The sequence below is a fragment of the Malurus melanocephalus genome, unplaced genomic scaffold (genome assembly GCF_030028575.1).
Source record: "Malurus melanocephalus ecotype Western Australia unplaced genomic scaffold, MMel_1.1 scaffold_78, whole genome shotgun sequence".
Lineage (NCBI taxonomy): Eukaryota > Metazoa > Chordata > Aves > Passeriformes > Maluridae > Malurus > Malurus melanocephalus.
The window spans coordinates 2,341,308-2,364,768 of NW_026623310.1; the positions used below are offsets into that span (position 1 = coordinate 2,341,308).

Here is a 23,461-nt window from a genome sequence, read left to right on the forward strand (position 1 = left end):
GAGTCAAGAATACTGTAGCCTCCAGGACTGTAACTGCACTCCAGTGATTGTCCCTCTGAACTTGACATTGGTGAGGCTACACCTCCAATACTGCATTCACTTCTGGGCCCCTCACTTAAAAAAGGACATTGAGGTGCTGGAGTGTGTCCAGCAAAGGACAACAAGGCTCGTGAGAGGACTAGAGAACATATGAGAAGCAGCTGAGGGAGCTRGGTTTGCTTAGCCTCAGGAAGAGGAGGCTCAGGGGGAACCTCATCACTCTCTTCAAGTCCCCAAAAGRAGGGTGCAGTGAGGTGGGGGCCGACCATGTCTACTCTGCCTGCAGTAAAAGGAGCAGAGGAAATGGCCTTAAACTGAGACTCAGGGAGATTCAGGTTGGATATCAGGAAATTTTTTTTCATTGTTAGGGTGGTCAGGACATTCAAATACATTTCTCAGGGAGGTGCTGGTCACCATCCCTGGGGGTGTTTAAGCGTCATCTAGATTTGGCATTGGGTAATGTGATTCATTGGTTTAGGGTTTGCAGAGATAGTGCTGGGTTGATGGCTGGACCTGATGATCTTAAAGGTGTCTTTCAAACCTGATGATTCTATGATTCTATGAAGCTTTTGGTGGAAACAGGAAACAAGACGCTTAAATGGCATAGGAAGAATGACTTGTAATCTGGAAGGAGAATATGGGCTAAAGCAAAAGATGTACACTGAAACACAAACCAAGATACACCTCTCTTCAGCTTGCTGCAGCATTCCTGTGAACAGAAGGCATGGTCAGAAACATGATTCAACCCACTGTGGCTAAATTGTGCCTATTGCTCCCCATGGGGCCCTGTGCACAACAGATGGCCTGCACACAGTCCAGTGTGTGTCTCAGGTACTCCTTGTGCCTTCTATATACCTTCTAATATTTTTAATATTAGAAGGTATATAATCACCATTCATATACCTATATATGTATAATATATGTATATAATCCATATATACATATTATACATATATATGTATCTAATAAATGCATACCCATGTAGGTATATGAATACTATATATGTACTTCMTTTGCTAACGAGAAGCCTTTTGGAGAGCTGTAAAAGAAGGGTCTTGGTTCTTATACCACTGAGAAGATGTTTCAGATATTGATACACYGGAAAGTGAGTTCTGTTTGGGTTTCAGATGGTGAGAGCTGGCATTACGATTCTTCTGTGAATAAAMCTGTGTGAGATTTCAGAATTTCCAGGTTTACGGAGTGTCTCTGAGTTTTGTACAACCCTCAGGGTTGTGATGGGGAGGGGAGGAAATGAGCTTCCACTTGGAAAATGAATTGACCATTGTCTGCAACTAGAGGATTTTCAGCTTTYCTTTCTAAAACCTCAGAAATCAGTAGCCATATCCTTGAGAATGCGATCTAATAGGGTGACCTAGATSCAAGTGATTGCTGGAGCTCACGGGGAGAGGCAGCTCTGCTCCAGTTCTGTGGAAGAATGTCGGGAGAGGAATAGGACATTGCCTTGAGCCCTGTTCTCAGATACACCCAGAGTCAAGGCCGCTAAAAGTCACGGTTGGGCTCTGCAAAGGCACCGCAGGAGCCTCAGGACAGTGGCCCGGGACGGTTAAAAATCCCAGAGGCTTTGCGGAGAAGAGAAGCAAGCTCTRCTTTCTGCCCCCGCTTTTCACACACACGCCCTTCCTCGTCTGCAGCCGCATCAAACGCTCCGGAGGGGCCGAAGCACAGCCCGTGCCAACCCCGCGGGGCCGGGAGCTGTGAGGCTCCCGTGCCCCGGGCTCGCCCGTCCCGGCCGCCCCGAGCGCTGCTCCGGCCCCGCCGCCCACCGAGTGTCACTGTCGAGCAGCGCTGAGCCCGCGCCCGAGCTCCCCATSGCCGGGGCACCGGCACGCTCCGGGCCCTGCTCCGAAACTGTGACCTCCTGCTGAAAGCTGATGCCAGACTGAGGCTTTAAAGTGGAAAGAATAAATCTTTTTACTGTTGCACGTGTCGTTAAACAAACTCCTGTCYCCAAACGCACCTGCCGCTTAGTGGGGCAACTTGCCTCGGCAAGACCTTGCTCTTTGTGTATTCCCCACAACTTTCTTTAACAGCGTCTGAGGAAGGTAGACAGATGTCCCACTCATAAGTAAGATGACACTATTAAAATATTTGTATTTGGTCTAAATGCACAGAAAGCAGGCTGCCAGTAGGCGAACATTTCTAACTGGGAATTCACTCTTTCATCATCCAGACCTTACCTATTTTTTAAAGTCCAATTGAGAATAGTGGAAATTTAGGATTGAAACCAGCCACATGTTTTCCCTGAGTCTGTGCACTGCTAAGGCAATTCTCTGGTAAAGGAGGATGGCTCTGGGACCTGTAATCCCAGAGCTCAGTCACCTTGGCAGTGTTTGTTAGGGCAGAACAGGCGTTCCTCCCTTCAGCGTTAGGGCTGGTGCAGAATAAACCTCCTTGGTCTCTCCCACAGCCACCAGGCTTGCCAACAACAGGACACAAACCAGAAAATCAATAGCCTCATTTGCTGTAGCTACTATTTTAGAACCTTGCAAAATGTAGACCACCTGGTGGCTTTTATATAATGGATTTTAATAACTTAATAAAGATGAAACAACATATGCAGGGTTTATGGCAAATAATAAAGATTATTTTCCTCTTTTGTTTTACATTGATATGTTATTTTTATGTACATCCAGAGTTTAAAAGACTGATGTTAGCAACAACAGCTTTGTATCCAGTAAGACAAGTGTCCCTCAGAAATATGGCAAATTCTATTCATTAATTTCTATGAAAATGTACAAAATTTAACCCCGTGAGAGCCACCAGAAAAATAAGTATTAATGATAGCATGGTTTTAGAATAGAAGTGGAGAGAGGATCTTTTGGTTAGAGCTAAGCTTATAGGCAAGATTCAGGTTCGGATGTGACAAATTCCAGGTGTCTAGTTCCATCTACAGTAGAAAACAAGCAATTTGTTTGACTTGGAAAGACACCATATGGATGGACAGGATCTGGTCACTTGAATTTGCTTTCTTASCTTTCTTTGAGAAATTTGCAGATGTTAGATTTGGGGTTCTCTTTTTCTGCCTGTTCAGTTGATTTTTTTTCCCCTAGCTGCTGCAAGATTGGACATAATTTCAGGCAAATATACCAATTATCAGGTTATTTCTGTGCTTGTACAGTATTTGTCTGGGTTTTAGTAACTGTATTTGAATARCTGGCTTGGCTTTCTGTTGCTCCCCATATATAGCCTCAAGTCTATTGTTGCACATATACCTTCMTTTTTCATTTAAAATTGAGTATAGACACGACCTGAAGATCCAGTTTTGTGAGATGCTCGGAACCATGTTGATGTGATCACTTTCCTGCAGACCACACAACWGAGAGCAGATGGTGGCCTGAATGATAAAACCTTCTTGGCTCTTTTTCTGGTCAAAGACTGAAGAATGAGATAGAGGTTTGGCAGCTGCTTCATTTTCCTTGGGGTTCAGGTACATACATATTCCCCTATGGCATTTTAAATTATCTTACAGGATATATTGTGATGAAAGAGYCTGTGGTCAAGCCTGTGATATGTATATCAGCCATGATTGATTTAGATACAGTGTCTTTATTTTGCTGTGCTGATTAGCTCCATCAAGTCTGTAAGGCCCCAGCTGTAACAAAAACCTTAGTCAATCGATTTAGGAGAAGCAAAGTGGTAAAATCTATAAGCATATTTTTCCATCTCTCTGCTAGGGCAGTTTTCTGACAATGTATTCATGGGTGTTTGATTCAGTCTGACTTCAGTGGCTGCAGCAGAGGGTAATCCACGACTCAGGTTCCCTTGACCAACTATGGAGATTTCTCACAAGCTGATTCTCTTAAAATTCAAAACATCAGGACCAATTTAAAAACCAGCTGCTAGTTCAGTATAGACAAGACCCTGGAGACCATGTGTTTTGTTATTGCTCTACTCTGAGGAGGTGTCTGCTTTTGTAGTTACTAGAAATGTTGTGAATTCTAAAGCACAATGTAATAGCTCCCCTTTTCTTTCAGACARGTTAGATGGGGATTGAAATATTTCAGCTAACTTTCCAAGTAAAATACTTGTAAGCACAATGATGCTGAAAGGGGAATCAAATGTTGATACAGTTGAAGTATGTTGAGTTTTAAACATTAGGGAAAAAATTGAATGATAATTTGGATGTTACCTTATATACACAATGTGTTCAATTTGTTTCCAATGGAAACAAAACTCCTTGAACAGAAACTGGATTGTGAAATAAAACTTGTTTCCCTGCAAGTGTCCCAGCCAGCTTGTGGGGGCATTCCAAGACAGTTGGCAAGATGAGATGCTTCAGGAGAGATGCAGAATTCAATATACAGTTTCCATGAGGGAAAGCAGAATGGCAGCAGCTCAGGGAGTGAATGTACAGGCCATATAAGGCAAGTAAATGAACTGCTGTAGAGATGCCATTAGCAAAGCAAACACTGACTTGGGGACCTTGGCATATACCATGGAAGAGATAAATTGCATGAATAAATGCATGCTTGTGTGCTTCTCCCTAGGCTTCCAAAGCCAGTTTTAACTGAGAAAGAATTTCCATGTGTGAAACAGAAATTTTTCCACAGTCATTTTAATGCCAGACAATTTCTACCCATGYCTGATCCCAACACATGCCTAATTTAGACATATTTATCACAGTTTCATTATAACCCAGGCCTTTGGCTAAGGAAAGAATGACAGACCTCAGTCTTTAAACAATTGTGAGTTTAATAACAGTACTCAATTATTTTCTTTCTTTACAYTGAGAGCCTAGCTCAAATGACACAATATTAGCTTAATATCCCTGTCATTTCAGACATTGGYAAAATGAATAGCAGGAGGTAGAACACCACACTGAGCCAAGTGAAGGCATGCGAGCAGTAAACAAGGAGTGTCTGCACTCACCAAAAAGTGCACAGCTCCTTGCAGAAGTGGAGACCTGAGAGCTGGTGCATGCTGGGGGTGGAGGCTGAACATGAGGCGGAAAGGTGATTTGAGGGGAGAATGCTGGAATGGTATGCTGTGGAGCAGGCTCCAGCTCTCAGCTTTGGGAAAGTCATACCAGCTCCCTTTCTGTCAGACACCCCGTGGGCACATCCACTTTCATGTTTTGGTGTGGATCAAGGGCCTGCTTTTGAAGTGAGTCTCCAGATCATCCTCACTTACATGTTTTGTTTTACCCAACAGAGGTGAGTACACAGAGTGGATTCAGATAGCAATATAGCAGAAGACAGTTGCCAGGAGTGTATCAGATATGTTCTGAGTTCTCATGGGGCCCTCAATCCACAGACCCAGGCTGGACTGAATCTGAAGAAAAAGCTATTGAAAAGTGTGAACATAATGTAGGCCATCAACACCATGAGATCCAACACGAGACTGATCCACATTACTTGCTAATATAGATGTATACCAGGTGGATGTAGCCTAGAGACAATCAGCTGTGGGTATGGCTGCTTTGAGGTTATGCCTTCATTGTCTTCCTTGTGAAGCAMTATATATGCATGTATTCTTGCATTCAGCCTATATTTAACCCTCTTCTTTGAKTTTTTGGAACACATTTCCTTAAATACACTTGCAATGTTAGGGTGGAAAACTTGTTCATGTTACTTTCCAATCCATTTCCTATCCCTTGAGAAAATCAGTAATGTTCTGATTTTAAGACTTTGCATTATGGGAGAAAAAATGKAAGTCTAATTTTAAAAATACAATAAAGCAGCTTTGTAATTTAATTCTGAAAATAGCTGCTGTGACTATTAAATGGTGTAAATGCAGACTGAGTGCAATAAACCTCACTTCCATTTAGCATTAATAATATTAATGAATGGTATTTAAATCACATGCCATRTTCCAGGACTGTAAAAGAAACATTACCAAAGAGATTTTGCATGTCTGGTGCTGACATAATTCAAACCTGTCATAAAATTGTCTTATATCTTGAGAAATATATYCATGTTTCTGGGCGTAGAGGGAAAACCAGAATTGGAAATTACTTTTTTCTCCCAGAGGCTCTGTGTGCAGAAGGCCACCCTCCTCAAAACTTTCCCAGTTAAGACACTCTGGGAAAAGGCTGAAACTCCTGTCTYTCTGCTTGACCTAACCCATCCGGGATGAGCTGCTTGGTTCTGTGGTCACATTTACTCTTTCTGCAGGGCAACTCGGGAACTGTTGCGATCAAAGTGCTGGATCAGCAGCTCGCATGCAGAGACAGACACAGTTCTTATCACACGTACACCATCAGGAGATTAGTCCATATTTTCCCATGTAAGGACTGCAGCCTTCCTTCGTGGCCGGCATTTTCCTTCTCTCCTCTCCTGCCCTTTCCTCCTCTCCGTCCCCGGCTTCACCGCCCCGCGCGCCCCGCACTGAACGCCCAAGCCGGCGATGCCGCAGCGCTCCCCGCCACCCCCGCACCAACCCAGCCCCGCACCAGCCCGGTCCCGGGACCCGTGATCTCGCTATCCCAGTCCCGGGTGGGCTCGGGAAGCCGGGACCCACCCCCGCTCCGACCCCGCGGGGCCGGGACCACCGCCCCTCCCCGTGAGGACTCGGCGACTCGCCCCCGTTCTTTCGTTCGCCGCTCCCCCGCCTCCGCCCGACCCCTCGCCCCCGGCCCCGTCCGCGGCCCCGCAACTGCGCCGACCGCGGCCAGTCCCGCCCGAGGAGGCGGCGGCGGGGAAGGGGGAGGAGGGRCGGCGGAGTGCGCTGCCTCCCGAGGAATCAAACGGGCGGAGAGAGGAACGTACGGAGAAAGGAGGGAAGGACGGGCCAGGCTGGGGAGGGTCCCGGTCCCGGTCCCGCCCGCCTCGGAGCTCCCGTGTCGCCTCCGCGCCGGGACCGCGGGTAGAGTCGCTTGGGGCTGCCGCCGCCCGCCGGCCCCGCGCCCATGTGCTCCCGGCAGCCGCGGCGGGGAGCTTCCACGCCCGGCGTGTCCGTAAGTAGCCCTTCGSTCCCCGGCACCGCGCCTGCCCCCATCCTGGCACTCCTAGACCCCTCACCGCTCCTGCTCCTTCTAGACACCGGCRCTCCCGCACTTTCTGCGGTGCTGAATTGGCTGCCCCTCCCGGACCCCCAGCACCCCTTTTTTTCTCGGACCCCTTCCCTTCCCCGCTCCCGGTACGTTGTATCCCCTGCGTGACTCCGGATCCCCGAGCCTTTAGAACGTCCTTTCCTTTCCCGACCCCTCTCCACCCTGCACGGCCACATCCCTTGCATCCCCGGACCTTCTTTGCCTCCTGCGTTCCCTTTCCCCTCTCCGACATCCATCCTGKCCGCATCCCTTGCCCGTTGCACAGGACCCTCTAGACTCCCTTCCCTTGTCGGGTCCCCAGCCTTCTCATCCTCTTGTCTTCCCGCATCCTTCCCCTCCCGGGCCCCCGTCCTTCCCGTATCTCCCTGCCACCCCGGACCGCTCTCCCTTCCCGGCCCCGCTGTTTCCCGGCTCTCCGTCCTCTTGGCCCCCCGGATCCCCTGCCCTTCTGCCTTTCCAGCCCGTCCCCACCCGCAGTATTCTTTCGCTCCCACTCTGCTCCTCCCGGACCCCCTGTCCTCACAACCTTTTCTCCTCCCGCTACTCCTGCCCCTCCCGGATCCCCCTGCACTCCATCCCGCCCCCGCCGGCACCTCCCGCACCCTGCCGGCTCCACGGGCGCTGCGCCCTCTCGCCCGCAGGTTTTGCCTGGCATCATTTCCCTGGCGAATTTTGGTTCCCGGCCGCCGCCTTCCCTCGGGGGAAGCCGTATCTCTCCGCCGCCCTCTCCTACCCCTGGAGGGCGGGGAGCGGGGTTTCGGGGCCGGAGGGGCGAGTCCGCCTCCCGAGAGAGCGCCCAGGCTGTGAGCTGGCAGACTCCAGGGAGCCGAAGCTGCTGCTCCGCTGGAGCCGGAGGATTTGCAGGGTCCTTCCCCTGGGACCCTTAATGTTGTCCCCGATTTCCAGCCGTACCTGCCCCATCGATTCAGGGAATGATCTCCCCTACGTGCCGTGACCCACTTTGGCTTAGACTTTGGGTGCCACGCCAAGACACARACAGATCCTTCTATAGATGATGATTCTTGAAGAATGGTGCCCCCCCCGTGCCTGTCTGGCAAGTTTTTATCCCAAGGGGCTTGGCTTTTTGCGGGTTGAAAGGCGTTTCTRTGGAAAGGCTATGGGTAGATAGGTATCCTCTTCTTCAGTATCAGCACAGCCTTTTTTCATATTACAGAAGCGACCTTTTTTCTTMGTATTTAAAAGTAAACAAAACTTCTGTGTAGTGCACATGGTTAATTTCATTTACAAACTTTCTCCACGATTCCTCCTTGTGCTGAAGTAGTATTCATTTTATTGCCTTTTCATGAATTGGATTCACTGATTGGCATCTAATCATGCTTAGAAGAAAAAGCCTCTGTAAATAGCTATCAGAATTAATTTGGCAGCAACTGTGAGAAATGATCATAAATTTACAAATACAGTTAGAATAATGATCCAGCATGAATTTAACAAGAAATACACCCCCAGCCTCTGGGAACAGCATGTAGGTTTCTGTGACAGTCAAATGCATTTGGCCACAGTGGTATTGAGCTTAGAGGCTGGGAACTGTCTGAGAAGGATGCAAAGGGGTTATGACTCCTGGGTTTGAGCTAGGAAGAGACAAAGAAGAGCTGGACTGAATGCAGGCAGGAATATTGAGAGACCTCTGTGTTCTAACTGTCTGCTCCTTGAGGTTGTGAGGTTATGAATCCAAAAGATGTGGCAACAGCTTCACTTAMCAGAAGCCCACCTCTAGTTCAGGTTCCTGGTACTTAGGGACATCAAGTGCTAAAAGGCTCCTTTTGCACTGGGATGCCAAACAACTTGGAGTGCTGGAAAAAATGTCATCTCATAACACTTCTTTTGGGGGCATGTTCAGAAGTTTTACCCCTGTCACGGGAGTCTGATGTTGAAATGCCTTAGGCACTGTGAGTGGTTTTCCACTGAAGCTGCTGGACTATCTATAGAGCTAAGTACATTCTCCAGGCATTGCAGGAGGAAGGTCTGCCTAACTAAACATAAGCAAGACCTCATCTGTTTTTTCTATTGATACTAAAGAGATCAGGATGTRCACTGGAGAAAAGCAAGGCAAGTACACAGGGAGCCCCTGAAGGTGGCTGCAGAGCATTCCTGGATGTACACAACAGCCTGTGCCATCTGAGCTGCCTACCACCACCATCACACCGACCACAAAATCTGGTGTCACTGAGAGCAATTGTAGGGTCTTCATGCAAGGATAGGACAGAAAGTCCTGTTGGAAAGAAAAACACTCTGGAAGACAAATAGTTTTTTCTAATGTCAATGTTACTGAACTTGTATTTTTCTTCTTTTTTTGTGTTTTGTTATTTAATTAGGGACCTTGACTTCATGATGGGAGGAAATATAACCCTGGCTGTTAGGATCCAAGCTTCTCCGCATGTGAGGATTTGTCAAGGCTGAGAGATTCCRGATTACCCATAAACCTCCTCTGAAATACAGTTATTTTTGTGTCTTCCCATCGTGAGAGGTCTTGGAGGAGATAAGAGATGGCTTCCAGCCTCACCTGTGCCGGCATCATCTGGGCTTTCCTCTCCTTCCTCTGTGCCGCCACCTCCTGTGTTGGTTTCTTCATGCCCTACTGGCTCTTGGGGTCTCAGCTGGAGAAGTCTGTTTCCTTTGGCACTTTCCGGAGGTGTTCCTAYCCGGTGCGGGACGAGAGCCGCCAGATGACCGTGATGGTGGAGCAGTGTGGCCGCTATGCCTCCTTCCAGGCCATCCCGAGCGCCGAGTGGAGGATCTGCACGGTGGTGACGGGCCTGGGCTGCGGGCTGCTTCTCTTGGTCGCCCTGACAGCGCTCATGGGCTGCTGCGTGTCCGAGCTCATCTCCAGGACTGTGGGCAGGGTGGCAGGAGGCATCCAGTTCCTGGGGGGTAAGTGCTTTTGCAGTGAGGGGATGGGGTTGTCCAGGCTGATAGTTTGCACGTGTGGAGACCCCCCTGTGCTTTGGGAGGAGGAGGGGGTGATTCAAACTTCCTCTTAACGAGGGAGACCTCTTGCCTCCCTCAATAACTGAGCTGGCTGTGTGGCTGCCTGAATATGGCCCAGAGACACAGTGGCCTGCACTCTCTTGCGCTCAAGTCCCTCTCTGGTCATTATGTGACTTTTGAGAGTTGTGTGGCAAGTCGACTTCTGTGGGCCAGCATCTTCACAGCAGTTTTGTGGGCTGTAGTTTCCAGCAGACCATAGCGGAGTTGGAGGTACCTAGAGGAGCATGTGGGCTACAGATCCACATTGAGCATTGTGGTTTGGCAGAGGAGATGCTTTGTTACATGGGAAAACCTCTCTTTCTCTTTTTTATCCCTGTTACTGGCAAAGCTCCCTCCAGCTCTGCTCTCTGCATCTTCATGGATCTGGCAACAARCTTGTGGCCCAGGTTGGAAGTGTGGTTTATTTATTCCTGGTGGAGGTGGCCCACCATCTCCGGAGAGGAGCTCTGCTGGGCTGGCTGAACCACACTACACCCACTGATGGTGCCACAGGTTTGCTGGCTCCGTGGGCTAGACAGTGTGTGGGACAATTACCTCCGCTCCTTTTTCTAACCAGTAATTGTGTGGYGTCTTTGTAACTGTAAGAGTGTTTCAAGGGTATGAGACAATAAATAGGATCCACAAGCGTGCTTTTTACAGGGCAGTTTTCCCAGTAAATCATCACCCTCTTTTCACCAGTGACATGCGGATCAGTGGCACTCACTTTTGCCTAATTCAAGCGCTCCACCGCTTGCATGCACTTGTCCCCGTAAGGTAATGTGTTTCTCTGAGCTTTGGGTGTTGGGTGCCAGCTTTTTGGGTRCCCTTCAGTGTCTAGTCCGAGCCAGGTGCCCTGGCTCATGCCCCAGAGGAGTGGACTGTCATGGAATCCTCACTTCTGTCCTGCCCAAACTAAAGCTTGCCCTACTAGGGCAGTCTGGATACATGATGTGCCTGCAGCCTCTAAGGAAGCACAAGATAAAAATCCACTAACTATCCAGCTTGGTGTGGACAGCTGAGGCAGGGAAAGGGCCCTGTGCCAACCCTCCAGCCAGATGATACCAGTGTAACTCCCTCCTGGCCACAGGAAGTCCTGCCTCTAACTTTTTGAGTAGTTTCTGCACTTTACAGCAAGCTGACCCCATCATTTCACCCTTCCCTCAGCTCTGTGACCCACAGGCATTCCTGTGTTTAATCTGTCTGAAAATTGAAAGTGCAGCTGCTGCTGGAGAGTTAACTCTGTTGGGATCTGTGTTTCTTGAAACCTGCTCCATTATTCAGTTCCAACAGGGCAGCCAGGKGTGGAGGTTTTCAGTTTGGTGACAATCTGCAAGCCTGCTTTGTTTGACTATTTTCACTTAGAGCCATCACAGGCTTTAACCACCCTCTCTTTCCAGCAGCTGTCTTGGCTCATCTGGTTTTAATTTGTGTTTGGCCCCCCTCTCAGGACCATGCTCCCCTGTGTGCCTGTGGAGCAGGGCTGGCAGGGRAGCTTACAGCTGTTTGCTCACAGCCACCCCAGCAAACACGGCAGCTCCAGCAGTGGGCAGATTGGCYGGGGGATGCAGGAGGAACCCCGCTCTCTCATGACACTGGTGTGGGCAGAAGGTGTCACCCTCCTCTGAGGCAGAATAGTGGCTCCTGGGCAAGGAGGTGAGAGGTCCCTTCAGAGCAAATCATGGCAAACCACTGAAGTTTGTCCAAGCTGACCAGGCGGCATCCCATCCTGCCTGGWAGGGCGTGAGCAGGTAGAGCTTGTTCTGAGCAGGTGACAATTCAAAGAAATGTGAACCTGTGATATGAAATGAAAATTGCCAAGAAGTTTGCTCGCAGTTCAGAAATTAGTTACACAGCATGTCTAATTTTCCCCTCTGYTGGCTTTTATGGTTGTCTCGCATTTCATTCAGCACTGTTGGAMGTGTGCAAGAAAAGAACTAAGTGAGAACCTGTCATTTCTTAACCTGTTTAAAACCTTACTGTTGGAGCACAAGAGGGAGGCCAGGTGGTAAAAGCCAGTAATTTGGATGACATGAAGGGACATATTAGGGTAAAGAGGAGTTTCTTATATCCCTCATCAGACCCTTAGCTGYTGTAAATCATTGTAGGTTAATTGTTTAAATGACATGGCTGCATTTATTTGGATGTCTAACTTAGGCACTATAATTATTATGTTGTTTTATGTCAAGATAGCCATGAGCTCTTCACCTTATTTACAAACAGGGAATGCCAGCTCTTTGTTCCCTGTACTGCAATTGTAGGTTTAGCTGTATACTGTGATGTGGGCTTTGAATATGGCTTGGTGGCAGTGCAGTCATTGTCATTTTAATTAGTCTCCACTTTGAGATCTAATCAAATAAAGCACTTACAGATTTTATTTTTTTTTAACTGGGAAGAAGAACTTCCGCCTAGTTTGATATGAAGGAAAAACCTAGTATGTAGCCACTGAGTGATGCTATTAATTCATTCTCTGTGTTAGGACAGCTAAATGGTTTTGCTTTCCTTTTGTCTGAGGCATCTGCACCAACACCCTGCTGTGACTTTTGCTCCAGTGGCAGAGGATGAGTGTAGGAATAAACYATATTTCTCTTGATGTTTGAAACCAGCATAAATACAGGTTCAGTGTAGCTAGTTTATGGCTTTAGTGGTGTTCCATTTGTTTAGGATCCAAGTTTCTCAACATGGTTTAAAAACATGGACTTGAGGAGGAAGTAAGCCAGTGGATAATGGATTATTATGGGAGGCCCAAAAGCAGGGGAGATGTACAAACCACTGAAGCTGTGAACCAAAACACTAAGGTTGCTAAAACTTACTCCAACACTAGAAGCATTTTTACTGCTATTAAGCAGTGGCAGAGGGGTTTGCTTACCAGAGGTGGTAAGCAAACAGCCTGATCCTTTTCTTTCAGCAGTGTGAAGGAGGAATAACTCCAAGTAGGTCAGTGGAATAACACCTGTAAAGAAGTAGTGTGGCTTGTGCTAGCTAAATGGTGCCAAGGTTTTATATCTGGGATTTCCCCAAGTTGCATGTGGCAGCTGAAGAGAGTGAATTATTCATGAATATTCTTACCATAAATCTGCTCTTCTGATAAAAATTGAAYGGCAGAACCTGCAAGAAATTGCAGATCTAGGCAAAGTCAGAAAGGCTCTTTGGATATTGCTTGATCCTATGTTCTTAGTCTTTGCTATTTCAGATGATCCTGGTTTCAGAGCATGCATGTATTTTAAGATGACTCTGGGATGAARCACGTCGAATTTCTGTTCCTGCTAGAAGGGTTGCATCATAGACTTTCCCTCCCATTTGCAATTGTGAGAACCTCTTCCTTTCCCATACATGATCATGTAGCAGCTCTGTAGCCATTACAGCAATTGCTTGCATGAAAAACAATCATTTTAGCTTATTGCAAGGTGATTTGGTGGTGGGTGACAAGAATTATCCAAACCCCCAAGACCAGCCTGGCAAACTGCTGCTATGGTCTCTCAGAACACTCTTCCTGGACATCTCTCTTGGATTGCTGTGAAGAAATGACAACTGAGGTGAAAGTTATGCTGTCTGTAACCTCTTGAGGGCACAGTCATGTAGATGGATAGAGCCTTCACTGATAACATTAAGTGCGGTGTTTCCAGCTGGTTTCCTTTGTGTGTTTGAGGCATATATAATGTAGCTAGAACAGMTTGTGAGGATGTAGCTTTGACCATAACTATTGAGGATATGACAGCAGGAAGCGAAGTTTAACAAATCTATGGCAAATTGGAGTCAGTAATTATTGATCTCCTTTTCATTGTGCCATGGCAAGTCAATTCCACTTAAATGGAGAAACTAGAATTTTGCAGGTAGGTAGCTCAGATATGACATACTAATTTGGTGAATAGTTTCACTCTCTGAATGCAGAGCAATGATTTTAAGAACATAGCAATATTTCTAAGAACATAATGAACTTAAAGGTTAGCCAGTTTTATGGGAGGCAGTGGATCAAAAGGCATAAGTACCACAAGGATGGTCAATTTAAAGAGCATTATGCTGGCAAGGTGAAGCTTTTCATTAAAATGGTCAGCACGCAGGGATGAAATCTTCACTAGCTCAGAACTCCTTTTTGCTGTGTAGAACAGCTAAACCAAGCTCAGAGTATGGATCTGAGGGAACAGAGTATGAAACAATCTGCTGGCTGAGACACCTCTCTGAACCTGACACTGTGGCCTGATTCTGAGTGTCATGTGAGATGTGAACCCTGTCCACTATTATGGGGGAGCCACGTGGCTGTCAGTAACTGGCATGTTTACTGTCATCTTTAGTATTCATTGATGCACTCTAATGAAGCACAAGTTTTGCTACTCCCTTCCTTAAATGAGCAAAGTTCTTAGCAGTGTTACTCTTCCTCTCCTTATTTCTCTGTCTTGTTTCYCTTATGTCTCATGGAAGTGCTGAAACTCCCAAAATTATAGTACTTGAATTGCTGGTTAGAAAATCTGGAGAGCTCTTGAAATGGGATGGTCAAAGGAGCATTTGATTATTTGAGAAAAAGGGGATACAATTTCTAATAAGTTCTGATTTTGTCTCAGAAAATAAAATGAGGCCTTACGACAAATGCACTCCACACTGCATGAAATTGCTGTGGAATCCTCCAAATGTTCTGAGCCAATAGAGRCCATAACATTTTCCATAACCCATAAGGTGCTCAGGGCAAGTGTTTGTTTGRTGCAAAGGGCAGAAAAATAAGGAATATCCTTCAAGATGTGTACAATGTTGAGTTGATGTTTTGGTTCTGTGCTGTCTGTGATGAAATCTCAGGGAAAGCTTTTGCAATTTTGGGCTAAAGATTTTAAGGAGACAAATCCAAATGAAATCTGCAAGCTGTTTGGATATTAATGGCCAAATATGACTTTGCAGGTGAGATGATACTAAAATGTAGGGGACACAGTAGGAAAGAACACTAGGTTATGGCCTTGTGGGGTCATGTAGAGAAGCCCTCTCTCAGAGGATTTGCTTGGGGAAACAGTTAAAGAAGTAAGAAGAGGCCGTTGGGGGAGATGAGGTCACTGAAATGAAGTTGTGTTTCAAGAAAGGTGGCTGGCAGCTCCTAGGTTCAAGGGGAACAGAAAGTTTTGATTCTGAGGCTGGCTAAGAAAGGGACTTTTGGAAGAGTAGTTCCAGTTGACTACAGGAGCTAGAAACTTCWGCGGAAGGTTTTTGTGTAGCTGGAGAAAAAGGCACTGACCAGTAACCCTTATTTCATCTGAMTGCTGAAGTGAGGCTTTCTGCTTTCTGTCTGGAAGACTAAGCTCAGCATAATTTTCTGCCTATAGGGAGAAAAACGTAACTGAGAACAACTGTTCTTKTGGGAACAGGGAAGATCTGAGATGTCAAGAGACTTCTATCAAGGAAACAGTCACCCCAAACTCTTTTGTGGCTCTCCCAAGCAATTTTGTCCTTTCCCCCGTATGTACATATTCTTGCCATCTTTGCCCGCAATTTGTACCTGAAAAACACCCAGACATTAAAAAAAATATAAAAACGGCCTTTTAGTTCTTTCATCGTCTTCAGCCTAAAAATATTTTCTGAAAGGCTAACTTCTGGGGAGAAGAAAGGGAGGGGCATTGCTTCTGTCCAACACCAAGGCCTCTTCTTCACTTGCAAATTAGCTGTTCAGGGCTGTTTTGTCACACCTTCCTCCAGCTGGATGCAAAACTTCAGCGACTTTGCTGTGCTGCTGTAAACACATGACAGGGCAATCCTCATCCTAGATAAACACAAGCTGCAGGCTGGGTACCAATCCAGCACATGTACATTCAYATAAACACTGCAAGAGAGGCAAATAAAAGAACTGAGGTAACAGAAGAAGAGCAGACAATGAAAGCAACACTGTTAAATGTTGCTCTTGAATGATTGTGTGTCATGTCATGGGCTCATTGATTCAGCAGAAATAAAGTCAGCAGAGAACACTGTGACTATTTAGTCTGCTGTAGGCTCTTAGGACAGCCTTCATACAATTTCAGTTTGAGCCAGAGTGTATCTCTGAGAAAAAAACTTCTAGTCTGAATTTAATTAAGTTCAAGAAAAGCATGATCTCCTTAAGTTGTTCCAGGGACGAATTACTCTGACTGCTTTTCTTCCAAATCATTAATGCAAATGTTAAAAATGCAGCACCAAGAATATATCATTGCRAAATTATGTTTTCTCAGGGAATATTTTGTCTTTTTTTTTCTTTTAAGATCCAACACTTAGATTGCTTTTAATACATTTAAGCAGTGCTTTGTTGTGTTTTCTTTACCAGAACAACCTGTATAGAGAGGCYGCTTTGTGGCTGATGTGTTTCACACTAGTTCTTTCTCCGATTTTCTCTAGCCATCCTCGAAAGGATTAAATGCAGTGTATAGTCTTGCAGCTTCAACCCTTTTCAGCTAGATTTTGACTTGCTAAATTGAATCCTCTGACTGGTTTTGCCTATGCTCAGTGTTTGCTTCCCAGTGCTACAATGTACCTTCACGTACTGTGGTACAGCATGGAGTAAAATTCTTGGATTTAGATTTGGAATTCAGAATAAGTAAGGCAGGGAAGTGTTACTTTGGGAAGATGTTCAGGACAAGGGAATTTAGACAGTGAAATTGTCTTAAAGATTCTGTAGCATATGTTTTATTGAAGATAAGCCAGCCCTCTCTCTGTTTTATTCAGATAGGAGTCAAAATACAAAACAAGTTCAGGACTGAAGCCTGAATATGTGAACCAATACAGTATGTGTACTCTGTCAGTTTATAAAGAACATTATTTAGATTCCTACTTTCTTAATTAGATACAGACTGTATTACCTGAATCTTTCCTCAGTGCATGGGCCATCAGTTCTGACTGACAGGACATCCAAGCTAGCAGGTACTTATCTCAAAGAGGTTGTCTCTGTTTGAGACAATGTTTTCAGAAAAAAACATTACAGATGTTTTTTCTAAAGAAAAAAAAAAAAAAAAAGATAATTTTTCCCACCAATATGAAATAGACATTCAGGCAAAAGTGAAGAGAAAAAAAAAAGTAGTTTATTAACAAAACACARTGCCCACAGGACACAGATAAAAAGTAACTGTTAGATATTTAAAAGTCCAGGAAAGMCTGATGCAGTCCAGGAAAGCCCRATGCAGTCCAGGAAAGCCTGATGCCCCCTCCCGCTCGGCCACCTGATGCAGAGAAAATGGTGGCTCTGTCCCCGGGAAAAAAGAAACAAAAAGAAAAACGCTCGTGGCCACTCCTGCAACAGTGGCAAAACCTGGATAGTCCTTTTCCTCACTGTGGATGAAACAAAGGGTTCAGTGTGTTTTTCTGTCGCCAGTTTGGCTWCTTCCAGAGGCCGGACAAGACAGAGTTGGGCGCCTCATCCCCGCCAGCCACCGAAATGCTCCAGAAGCAGAATCACAAGGAGCCGCAGAGGAGTTCTGTCCAGGAAGAAAGCTGTTTGCCCAAGCTAACAAACCCAAGCTAGCTAAACGGCAACRATTTAACTCCCCTKCACACAGCGAGCAAGGACTCCCTCAGCACMGAGCCAAGGTTCCAAAAAGCCCACRAGCTGCGCTGCAAAAGCCAATGGCWGGCTTTTAAATTGCCCACASGGCCCCTGCCCTTTCTTCCAGGTCAGATTTAAAGGCACAAGCACCTTTTGGGCATACAAGCCAATGAATATAGGAATACAGGATTGGCACAAAATTAACCCAAGACAAAGGTAGAGAAAGGTGAAGGCTTAGATTCTCAATATTCTTAAGAGACGATTCTGTTTTGCATGGTTGCATTTACCTTGGTCACACTGCAGCCTTGCTGAAGGCTGCTACCCTGACAGATCTCACAGCACAGCTTTTTGTGAGATCTCCCTTAGAGTCCCACTGAAGAAGACCTGGTTAGCAAAGTTTGCTGTTTAAGCCAACACCAACCATTTTAACAAGCAGGTTAGCAAGGGAGTCTCAGTACTAAACATTACTGGTCCTAAGGTGCAGAATCAGTAGCTCTGAGGAGGCCATCCCTGCCAGCAAAGTCACAAGCAGTGCAAAGCAAGCAGGGAGCTGCAATGCTGCTGAAACAGGGGAGATGTAACTTGAAAAAGACAAATGATGTGGAGAATAGCCCTCATTTTTAGCTGTCTTAGTTTTGTAATTCTGTTCTCAACCACTTCAGGTAACTCTTTTGGTGTTTCAAAATCTTCCTTTAAAAAACATCAGAACCCTTACAGGTTGCAAATTTTTGTGTGTCCTTTGAAGTCGTGGCACTTAGTACAAATTACATCACTATTTCTATTCTAGGATAATTTGATTTGACATTAAAATGGGTGTGGTTCTGATGAGGACTTTCTTCTTGAAGAGCTATCCCAATGTATTAACTTGTTTATACTGAACTGTTTTGAATACATATTGTGGGTTTTTAAAAATGATATGTAATCCTAATATAAATTTTGACTAAATACAGAGGAAGAAAAAGCCCCATGAAGAGTTTCAGCCCGGAGCAAATTCTGCAAKTAAGATTTTAGGTGCTTTGGAAGCACATTTAAAATGGAAATGCTGCTGTATTATAAAAAAGAAAAAGATATTGTGAAAATACTGGGAAGAATTCCTGTACTTCTCCTGGTGTCCTATTGATGTTGAATATGAAAGTGATGTTTTGAATATTGCTGCAGCTGTGTTGCACTTAAGCAGAATTTTGCATTAAGAACAGAATTTTTGATCTAAATAAGTCCCAGAGTGCTTTTTATTTATCTGCAGAATGAAATTCAGTCCTCCTRCCTTTAAATCCATTCTTTTATTAGAAAGAAACAATGGTGCTCAGCRCTTCTGTGACACTTTTCATTTCAAAAGGTTTTGCTTGTGTAACCTAATGAAATTTAGAAAATGTGAAAGAGGAGACCACATGATCTATTTTGCTGGTGTGGAGTTAGAGTAAAATCAGAGTTACTTAATTTCAGATCCTTTACATTTGTGTTGATTAGAGAAGAATCTGGGTTGGAGTTAGCGATTTTGTTTCTGCATTGAAAGATCTGGCTTGTTTTGCTTCCTGAGATATTTCAATAGATTCTTGAATATTGCTGTGAACTTTGTTTAGGCATCAAAATGTTTTAATATTTTCCAGTGTGAGTGAAGTCATATGCCCTACAGACAGGACAGAATTGTTCCCAATGGTGTATTTTTCCAGGCTCTTGTCCAGTCTGGTGTTAAATATCTATGTAATTTGTATTTTTTTCTCATTTCTCTTAGGAAACTCAGCTTACTATGCATTCCACATGGATTTTTTTTTCCACAGTATTCAGCTTATATTTTCCTTTCTTTGCTCACATCCTTTTTCTTCTCCAATACACATTTTTACCTTCTAAGGACTTTAACTTTGGCTTCACTAAATTAAATTCAGCAGTATTTAAACTCCATCATTTCAGTGAAGCGAGGCGTAGAGCTTGAGAGCAGCCAATGCATTGTTTCCATGAAATGCTTAGTTAGGAACGAGTGTGGTGTGATTAAGAAACACAGGATGCATTTGTACAACCAAAACTCCAGCCACAGTTGCTTGCTTTGTGGTGGTCATTTTGTTGGCTGGCTTCCTGCTCAAGGATTTCCTTTGGCTTTATAGAACACCTTTGTGGACTTCAGTTATGTTAAACTTTCTAAGTGCAAGGTCCTAAGTGGCATTCAGACCATATGAAGATGGCTTTAAGTCACAGAGAACCAAGAAAGGATCCTTTCCTTGTTTTCTGGATGACTCTGCCACCACAAGACATCACAGGTCAGGGGGGCAATATTGCATTTGACAGATCCCTTCTAGTAGCTGTCCTATATCTTCTCAGGCATGAAAAATTGGGCATGGTCAATGCACTCTGACAATGCTGGTGATAAGRCTGATTCATCAGGCTTGATTAGATCTCCTTTACATTGTTTTTTCCACTGCCAGTCACTTGATGTCGCAGGTACATCTGAGAACAGAGGCAGACTTTTTTTTCCCCTCCAGACGGGCTTTTCCTTAGAGCCTGACCTGTTGAAATCAGGAGCAGTATTCCTCAATGGAACCCAGGGGAAGATGGGATCTGGAGCTCAGTGCTGTTACTACTCATAGTGACTAGAGGGATTTGAAGGAAGTTGCTGCTCTGTGGCAGTGCAGAGACCTTCATGGAATGCTAGATTCTACCTAATTCCCCAGGTATGGAATATTAATTGCATCAGGACTAACACCTTAGAACAAAATGCCTTATTGAGARGATTGCTGTACCATGAGCTGAGTCCATGTTTTCTTGCATAAGCCAAATAATCCCCAATTTTTTAATGAAGACTGACCACTTTGAATTGATTTGCAGGTACAGTTTTTTAAGGGGCTACAGACTTTTATGTAAGCTTGGCAATAGTTTGTAGCAATATAAAGAAAAATTATAATGAAGGAAAGCTTAAACAATTACCTATTGTATTGAAATCATTATTATTTTACCTTGCAACAGAATCCAAAGAGTTTCAGAGAGCATTAAGSAGAAAATACAGAATTCTGATAAACATCGTATCATTCTTATAGTAACGTAAAGATTTGACCCTTTCTTTTGCCATCTGACAGTTATGTTGTCTTGCATTGTTTCCCAATAAAGATGCCTTTRTAAAACAAAGTGGTATTCTTAGTTCAAGAAGAATATTTTTCTAATAAATGCAAAGGGATGTGGAACTGGTGAAAGAATTTGAGATAAGGGCATGAATGACCATGTTTCCGAAAATAAATGCTGCTTCTGAAATACAGCACCCATTGAAAGGATATGAAACCTGCTAACATAGTGATGGATAAGAAATGGCCTCACAACTTCTGAGGAGCGCACTACCTGACTTCTTCATAAGTTCAGGTCTTTGTTCAAGTCTATAGCTAAATAAAAGCCTATTTATGAATATATATGTATTTTTTTAAATTGAGAACAAACTTGATATTCAGAGCATCACAAGCCATTCAAATCAGGCACAATATAGTTGAATGCCAGTTACTGGGAAGGGTTATCAGGATGTACTAAAAAAGTACTTTATTTAGGGAATTTATGGAAACCAGGTTAAGAGTGATGTTGAGGGACCTTTGTGAGTATATGTGTGAGAGAAAATTTTCTTGTTTCAAAATTTGCTCTGACTCAGCCCAGGTGCTGCTACATGACTATGAGCTTTCAATGTCATTTGGAGATTAGTACATCTGTCTAGCAAATTTGTACAAACATTSCCAGGTGTACTGTGCTCCTTCTGTTATTATTTTTGTTATAATGTAGGAAACTCTAGAAATCCATTGTGATAGGGGGAAAGGCAGAGGCAGTTGCTGCTCCAAAGAAGTCCTAGCTGAAACAAAGTCAAATGGGGAAACTGAGGGAGATTTGAGTTTATTATATTTTTAAGATGATAAGAACTGATGCTGACTCAATTCTTGGGTGCTTTGTAGAGGAGTGAGTAAAAGGTGACCTCTGATTGTTGGTTTAGAAACAAATGACAAGTTTATTACTTTCAGGGGTAAAGTTCAGATGACCTGTATCCCCCTAAGAGCTCTTTTACTTCAACTGCATGTTCAGAAAGCCATGAACAGGAGATGGATCAGTCAGTGGCAGGGATATGTGTCAGAAGGGAAGCAGGGAAAGTGGGAATGGAGAGGGCTATGAGAGGAGAGGAACTTCACCTCCTCGTAAAGTTCCATTTGCCATACCTGCAGACAGATGCATTCTTTGGTACTGCTGACTTGCAGAGAGTCTTTGAGATGTGGTATGGTTTCACACAGAAAAATATGRAACTTAAAGCTTCTGGCTAGAGTGTGTTTTAGATTTCAAGGAATTCTGTTAGTTTTCAAGTTCTTTTTCTGGCACAGCAGTAAAAACATGACGAATGGTGCTAAATACTGGCATAAAACTCTTTACAGCCAAAATAAGYCTTGAAACCATTACAGGCACATTCTGCAAAATCAAGAGGTTGTTATAAAAGTATGGACATTTTTTCATGAGAAATTATTTTATAAGAAATGCAATATATGGCTTTGGAGAGCTTTGTTCAGTGCTGGAAATCTTCTCTCTTGCTAGAAACTTTCTCTCCGGAAAGTTTTCCAGCTTCACTAGTAGACCATTAAAAGGTGAATATGGCCATTTGAACCAGGTTGCAAGTTTGAACAGGTTGCAGTGTTGAAACTCGTCARCGAGGCAAAGGTGCAGACCCTGACTCTCTCCGTGTGCCCAGAGCCAAGACTGCTGATAACCCCCTAGACAACTGAAGTAATTCATGTACCTGAAGCTATTTCCAACCAAGATGTGCTGCACAGCTTTTTTGTCTCACATCCTTAACCAGAGTTGGAGGGATTACTCCCAAAATGAATGCAAGCAGTTCTGTTTGGGWAAACAGACTTTTCTTAGTACAGTTTCAAAATAATGCTGCTATAACAATTAAGGAGTAAAATGATTCCTTAACAGGCTGCTGTGGAGTGATGCTTTGGCAGCTGTTCTGTGTGAACACTGTTGAACAGAGTCCGAGCACTATCTTCTTTTTCCTATTCTCCTCTATTGACTTCTATTCATTACCCAGGCTGTGGAAGGGGACACTATGACTGAAATAGTTTATGCTGAGCCGTTAACAACTCTGATTAGCTTATTCTTCTTTTCCATAACAATTTGCAATAAAAACTGTCAGGAAAGAACCTTGTGCGGGCTGGGACCAGCTTTACACTGGAGATGGCAAATTCCATTTCATGCCACTAAGCCRGAGATCCGGTGCTAAGAACACAGGAAACTGGGAAGATAAATACTGTAACTTTTCATCTCATGCATAAGAATTGCAGACTGTTTTGATCTAGAGATAGAAAAAAGTCATTCTGCTTATCTCATCTAACATAGTGGCTAGTCTGATTACAAGCTTCTCTGCTTGGCACTTTTTAAAATTCAATTTGGCTGCCTGTGCCCTTGGCACACAGTGGGTTTCATTAAATTTCACAGCAGTTAGTTTTCATTCCCTCTGTGACACCTTTTTATCAACATTTGACTCTAGTGTAATTTCAAGCAATTGTGGGGTTTTTTTCCCAAGTGCTTGTACCATAATAATTTGGCAGAGCAGGTGGGGGAAGACGATTCAGACACTGTTGCCAATCTGTAGAAAAGTAATATATGAGAAGCCAGGTCAGCTTTTAAGTGTTTTTCACATATGATGAAAGCAAAAAGGAGCTCCTTCCCTGTATGTTTCATTGAAGACTGTCAAAAGTGCAGTTAAAGAGCTTGCTRTAAGAGGCAAATTTTATTTCCTTCAGGCTAATCACAGCTTCATTCTAAAAGCAGACCTAATGGACTGCTGCTGGATTGACAACCCAAGGTTGTTAGACAAGCCTGCAACMCAGACTGCTCAGCAAGCCTATGCGAGTTTTCTTTCCAAAAACAGATGGGGAGGTTGGTTTGGTAGAAAAGTGTGTGTATGTGTGTGTGWGAGTGCAGGAATGCAGAGAGCA

At 44.4% G+C, this 23,461-nt stretch overlaps 1 protein-coding gene across 2 annotated transcripts in view; it reads left to right on the plus strand.

The window, feature by feature from the left end:
* The first annotated feature begins 6,116 nt into the window (after positions 1 to 6,116).
* The window catches only part of LHFPL6 (LHFPL tetraspan subfamily member 6), a 137,109-nt gene continuing 119,764 nt past the window's right edge, over positions 6,117 to 23,461 (plus strand). Inside the window, exons 1-2 of one of the 2 annotated variants that reach the window (XM_057367437.1) lie at positions 6,117 to 6,955; positions 9,385 to 9,559. In XM_057367437.1, coding sequence (XP_057223420.1) covers positions 6,132 to 6,955; positions 9,385 to 9,469 — 909 coding nt within the window. In that variant the 5' untranslated portion in view covers positions 6,117 to 6,131 and the 3' untranslated portion in view covers positions 9,470 to 9,559. Of the gene's footprint in view, positions 6,956 to 9,384; positions 9,941 to 23,461 lie in introns of those variants that run through there. The other variant, XM_057367438.1, reaches the window with a different exon arrangement.